The following is a 6,647-nucleotide window of genomic DNA, read 5'->3' as shown; positions in this document are numbered from 1 at the left end:
GAGTGTTTGTAACTAAACACTAATACATCTCCCCCATACACCTTTTTTTAAATATGCACCAAAAGAAAGCTTCCATATTTCACAGTGAGTGTTCACTCACATAAACCTATTCAAAATACTTCAGAAAACCAAATCTTCTGCTCATTTAATTTTTTGAATTCAACGAATTTGATAAATGTTGCATTGAAACTCAACCCCTTAAATAAAACTGCTTAGCCACTGGAAAAGGCTGGTGTTGTAGACGACCTCATCTGCCCCCCTCCGGCAAAAACCAAAGTGAGCTCTACTATTGCCATCTTGTGGCAAAGAAAAATCTACACGTTTCTTAACCTTGCACACCAAAATTTAAAGATGAGGGAAAAAGAGTAACAATGAAATACTGGTGGAACACGTGATACACGAGTTCATACCTACACCTGCTACAAGTTTAGGAGAAACAAAAAGCCGGCAACTTCTCATGCATGTAAGGAAAAAAAATCATAAACAACAAAACCCCCAGAATTTAAGGTGCTCATTATTTTTAAATCAGCATCTACACTTTCCTAAGAAGCAGAAATTGCCTGACAATGATTGCTGAATGTTCATTCACATATGGAGTTTGTAGAATATATGGAAATTGACTTGTACTCACAGAATGAATAAGTGGTCCTAATACAATTCCACTGTCAACGCATCTACCTGTCACAACAATATCAGCTCCAAGGTCAAGAGCTCTGCTTATTGGTCTTGCACTAAAGACAAAAAAAACACAGCAGTAAGTACTTTTACTTTTCAAAGTATCGTTTTAAAAAAAATCAGTTCCCTGATACACACAGGATAAAAATCACTTTAAAATCTCATAGGAAATCAATGAAATCAGCTTTAACAATTGATTTGTCATTTTCTTTCTACAATAATATTTTAGAAAGCAATCATCGGAACACCCTATCAAATTGTTATCTAAATGACACACTTAAAACACTTGTTGTGATGCTTACAAAAGCTGTCTTGAGTTTAGTGCATAAAGCGTTACTTCCATTATCAGGAAGAGAAAATTTTGTTGAGAAAATGTTTTTCAGAGATTCAGTAGTCTGATTTCATCTGTAAGTAAGTGCATAAAGACCAGTATCCTTCACAGAAAGCTTGGTGACGTGGCCCTCCAATTTTAAACTTTTCAGGTGAATTTCCCTAAGCACTTTTAGAACTTGCACTACCAACCAACTTCAAGAAGAGCACTGTGCAGTCATCATTTTTGAAGAAACTCAGGCAACAGATTTTTCCAGATTGGTCAGGTAAGTCAGACCAGTCAAAATTAGTCAGGCTTGAAAATATTAATCAGGATGAACCACTCAAGTTTACACATTGTTGTGAGCAAGCTTTGACCAGAGTGTGTGGCTCCCAGCTTCTAAACCCATGCTATCTGCTGGATCTTTCTACTCTTCATGAAATAGGCGCCTTGAAAATATAAACCATGTAAACCACTTGCCTTGATGAACAAAACCAAGAGCAGTCTTTTTCTACAGTTTCTACAGATTTAGCCCCGTTTTTGTCAAGAGGTAAGACAAAGAAGTGCTCCTAGTGATATAAATGTAAAATGTATGGTGTTTTGGTTTTCTTCTCAATGCCACATGAACCAAAGGATATTAGCAAAACAACAAGCAAATACACGGCATACAGAAACCATTTATACCTCTGGGCACAGTGTTAAGTAAAAACCACAGGTACAATGCACGAACAGGGCTTCTGCATACACACATACAGGATATTGATAAAAAAACTGTGTTAACTACCTTTAAAAAGCAGTAAATAAAGCCATTTGGCTCTTTTTGTTAAAAATGCTTGTGAACTCAGTCCACAGAACACCTAACAGCCCAAGATCAGGAGGGACAGAAGGAACACCCAGTGCAAGTTTTTCAGATGGAGTTTATGCACTTGAATCAAGAATCAAACTGTAAACATAATCAGATTTAGAAAATGAGAAGTGAACTGTCTACAGAACATACAGATTTTACCCAATACACTCTGGTGTTGACTTATTTTACAGGCATTTGCTTTATGAATAAGAACCCATTGCTGCTGCTGTCAAAAATTTAACTTATGAAATTACTAATTTAAGAGGATTGTAATAGCATTACATTTTGATGCAACTGAGAATAAGGGGCCCATAAAGAAATACTGCTTTTATTAGAAAGAAAAGAGCACCTGTTAATGAAGCAGGGAGAGAGGTGACTTATTTCTAAGTACCTCATCCTCACGCTAGCTCTGTCCTCTCTGCTTTGATTTGCTTTTCTTTTTTAATTTACAAGTCAATCATGTTCATTTCACCTCTGGTTGAAATGAACATTTTCTCACAATTACAAATCACTATTTGTTAGATTTCAAATACCATTACTCATGACCTGCAAGCACTGCAAATCAAAGTTTAAAGAACAAAAAATCCAGCAACAACAGAAAACACTAAAGATGAATTTCAAGAGTCATCTGTTAAACAGTTCTTACTTCAGAGACAAACACATGCTGTGTTAGGTATAGCCAGAACCAGCTATCAGCCAGTGATACATTTGTGGAAAGTGCAATGATAAAAACAGAACACAGAACACAGCAGTTTGAAGTTTTTCCATAAAGTTTAATGTAAAAGAAGGGATTGTTTTGTACAGACCTGAGAAATACTTCAAACAGAAATACAGGAGCAATGATATACAGGACATGGAAGATGTAAAAGCAAAAATGGGTTCACAAGAGATGCTAGATTTTGGGAACATCTGACCATTGTCCCACTTCTCAGTCTTTCCCCTCTAAGAGACTTGATTTACATTGATTCATTTGAAGATGATGATGGCAATGAAAATACAACTGTTGACAAACAGGCAGCTAGAACACTTGCATGTAGATTTATGGGGGGCCTTTAGTATCATAAAGGAGGCAAGCGAGATCTTTCAAAACAGTAATTCATCCTGGCAAGCCAGCTTCCAAAATCTGAACGGTAGAAAGCCTGATGCACAATTCAGCACCATCTAATGAAACTTCCTACAGCACTCAGAGTGCATCCCAGTACTTAAGATTCCTTGGTTGCACTTCTCCAGTGACAACATCCTAAACAGCGGCTCCATGCAGCAACCGGATACTTTGCATAGAAGAAAGGACTTTTGCAATTGTTATATTTAAACTAAAGCTATTTTGGCTTGAACTAAAACTTAAAGATTCACAGGAGACGTAATACTAAGGAGTCACAACTGGCAAGGTTCTATATTAGAAGTTTATTTACAAGTTACAAACAAAATTTGCTTCCTGATTGCCTGAGTAATGCAAAGGTGAATCTCACATACTAGGTGATTTTACTTGCAAAACTGAACAACTTAACATAGTCAGTCTTAAAAAGCATTTTTCCATAATAAAGAAAAACAACTTGCTAAAATAACTTACCCAAGATACACACTCATGCTATGAATGCTCTCTGGAAACTGTTTGCCACTCTCTAAATCAGTGATACCAGCTCCTTTTAGGTTCTCTTTCTGTTAGAAAACAAATAAAACACCAAACCTATGAGTACTATAGTACCTATGTTAAGCCTCCTATTAGTAGCAGACAATAGAACCACTTCATAGCAACTCTAAGCAAAGTAAAATCAGTAAAATTAGCAACAATAAACATTAGTTGAATGGCTAAAAGCACTAGACACACTTTAATCCAGTTTTCCAGCACACAGAAAAATAAGTCAATCTTTAAAGAATGCTAGTATGTTTACTGATGATCAACTACAATACATCGGAGTGTTTCCCTAGGCTTTTAAACTGTCTTTTATTGCTGTATAACTGAATAAACCAAACTCTGCAAACAGAAAGGTCTGCCACAACTGCAGTGGTGGCATGGCCAGAAAACAAGGCTAATTCTGCAGCTACAGGTGATAACACTGTGTTTCCAGAGAGATATGTGGGAGAGGTGGGTGTTTTTGACCATGTGTTAGGCAGTCTGGGAAACCACTGATTGCATAGACTCAATGTCTGATGCTAGTTCCAGGGGAATATATAGCGTGGAAAAAAAAATAAAAATCCACTTCAAATTAATGCTTTATTCTGTTAATTATTTAAATCCACCAAACCACAAATAACATTTCTAGTGTAATTATGATATTTGGTATCAACATAAAAGCTGCCTGTAGACAATAACAGCTTTATTTTTTGTTTCTGTAAGTTATGCATTGACAATAGCATAGAAAATAATCCATTTCAGATCAGAAATGTCTAAGCCATGCTCAAATAATGACCACTTCACTATTGTGCCAGTAATAATATTCTCAACCACTGATGCTAAAGTAATTTTAGCAGGGCAGAAGTTTCTTGAAAGGAAGTCCAAGCGCTACACAAAATTCACAAATAAAGAATCTTACTTGACCATCTTCCACATTCAATAGCATGCAAGGAGTAACAGAGCCTACACAGATAAATAATTTTCCAAGTTATAGACAAGAGATTTAACTACAATGCAAACTATTCCCTCTTAATCACTATTCATGTTTAAACTTTTCACAGTATGCGTTCAGGTTTGGCCAACGCTTTTTCAGAACCAGACTTCATATACAAAGCATCATTCTCCAAGCCAAAAAAAGCCTCACATTTCATCTCGAGATTTCAAGGTTGTTTTTATTAGAATATATTAGAATTAGAATATTAGTATTTCTGTCCTCCTACTTAACATTACTGGCCACAAACTAATTAAAAACAGAAAAACCAGCTACCTGTAAACAAAACAACAGGAAATGCCAGTACACTACTACAAAACAGCTAGAAGGGATGAACATTTGAACACGTGGCAACTTCACCACATTTAAATTAAGAGATTTAACACTCAGGATGGTTTAGTTCAGACAGAAACTGTAATTAACAGCACATCCTAACTTTTCCTGAAGAACAAGCAGACCTTAGGTCAGAATAAGTTTGCTTCAAAAAGATAAAACAGTAGGCCCACAGTCCTGTAAAATTCCCCCCATCACCCTCCAAAAAAACTAAAGAAAAGGAAGCAACAATTTAATTACGCTTTTACTGGTAGGAAGTTACTGCATAAAGCTACACAAAATAAGTTCCTATAGGACAGTAAACACCACCTTCATGCTATATAGATGAAAATAATTTCCACCATGGTGAGCCTTAAGACAAAGTAAAAATACCTCACTCATTAGGTCATCTCCAGCAACAACAGCTATTTTCAAATCAACATCTGCTTTCTTTGCCACCTCCTGAAGGGCAGCTGCACAAGCAAGTGGATTAATTCCACCAGCATTACTGATTACACGAACACCTAAACAAAAAGAGACAAATTAAGCTCTGCAGCATCAGCAATCACTTGTATTTTAAAAACTTATAGCATGCTGAAACACTAGCAAGGTATCATCTTTGCAAGGTGTCAGACATCTAAACAAGTACTAAAATCACATTAAAATATGGAGTCCATTTCATCTGTGAAAGGATCAGATAAGCCAAAGCAAAAGTGTTTACAGAATAAGCCAAAGGAAAAACTGTTTACAGAGAAGAATTGTTACAGATACTTCTCATCTTTCCCTTATGCATGGAAGGAGAAAAAAACATACATGATGAGACAGACAGAATCAAAACGACTCCTACAGGTACAGACACAACCCATTCAATCATCCACGCTCTCCAAACAACCACATTTTAGCAGAAATATGCATCTAACTCTGTAAATTTCAGGCTGTGTTAGCAAAATATTGGGTGGGTGTTTAGAAGTAATTCCAGCTCGGAAAGCTGCAAAGCTACACCAATGTAAACAGGAAAATCAGAAACTGATCAGAAAACAAGTGATATGCTAGAAGTCTATGGGAACATTGAAAAACTTTTAGATCGCACTGAAAATGTCTAGATTTCACATTTTAACAAAGATCTGTAAAGCGATTTTCCATTCTCAAATGGAAAATTACATTTATACAAATTTTATCTATATATATTTATAATTACTGCAAGCATTTCAAGTTAACTCAATTTAAATGTCACCATCAGACCTGCACATCACATCTCCTATGATGGCATTTTTGCTCACGTTTGTGTCATTACGTCCAGAGGACAGCAAAACACCAAGGTGAAACCAGCTGTTTATAGGAACAGTAACTATACAAAACCCTCCTAGGCAATTGAACTCAACAAAGAAATTAACAGAAGGAGCAGCATACCTTTCCTGTGAATATCTTTTATATAGGGAGCCATGGCAGCAGAGACAAAATCTGGAGTGTAACCTAAAGCCTGAAAGAATTAAAAGGTGTAACCATTTGTTACATCGACCCAGTCCCTTTTCTTGAGTAACAGAAAAGAGACGACAAGGAAGAACAAATAGTTCTCGAAGTGCGGGGTAACGAAAGCTCGAAAACTCGAAAGGTTTTACTCGGTGAAGCTGAATATATTAAAATAAATAAACATATGCAAATAATTCGTATACAAAACCTGACATGTTTTAAAAGAGACTCCGAGGGTGACGTGGGGGACCAGAGTCCAGCCGGGGTTCCCTCCACCCCACGCCCGGGCCCGGCCCTTCCGCCCCGGCCAGGCCGGGCACCCCCGGGCCGGGCAGCGGCTCCCGCCGGCTACTTACGGGAGCGCGGGCTCTGGCGGCCGTCAGCAGCGACATGGTGATCTCGGAGAGATAATCGAAGACGAGGAAAT

At 37.2% G+C, this 6,647-nt stretch overlaps 1 protein-coding gene across 1 annotated transcript in view; it reads right to left on the bottom strand.

Annotated features, from left to right (window-relative positions):
- The window catches only part of LOC104387268, a 61,867-nt gene extending 55,673 nt beyond the window's left edge, over positions 1-6,194 (bottom strand). Inside the window, exons 1-4 of the mRNA XM_009995986.1 lie at positions 6,161-6,194; positions 5,144-5,274; positions 3,403-3,491; positions 632-731 (exon numbers count right to left, since the gene is read on the bottom strand). Of these exons, the coding sequence (XP_009994288.1) occupies positions 632-731; positions 3,403-3,491; positions 5,144-5,274; positions 6,161-6,194 (354 nt within the window). The remainder of the gene's footprint in view (positions 1-631; positions 732-3,402; positions 3,492-5,143; positions 5,275-6,160) is intronic.
- Between the last annotated feature and the right edge of the window lie 453 nt (positions 6,195-6,647).

The sequence above is a fragment of the Chaetura pelagica genome, unplaced genomic scaffold, assembly GCF_000747805.2.
Source record: "Chaetura pelagica isolate M959 unplaced genomic scaffold, ChaPel_1.0 scaffold142, whole genome shotgun sequence".
Taxonomy (NCBI): domain Eukaryota; kingdom Metazoa; phylum Chordata; class Aves; order Apodiformes; family Apodidae; genus Chaetura; species Chaetura pelagica.
This window is presented reverse-complemented; position numbering and strand designations above follow the sequence as displayed.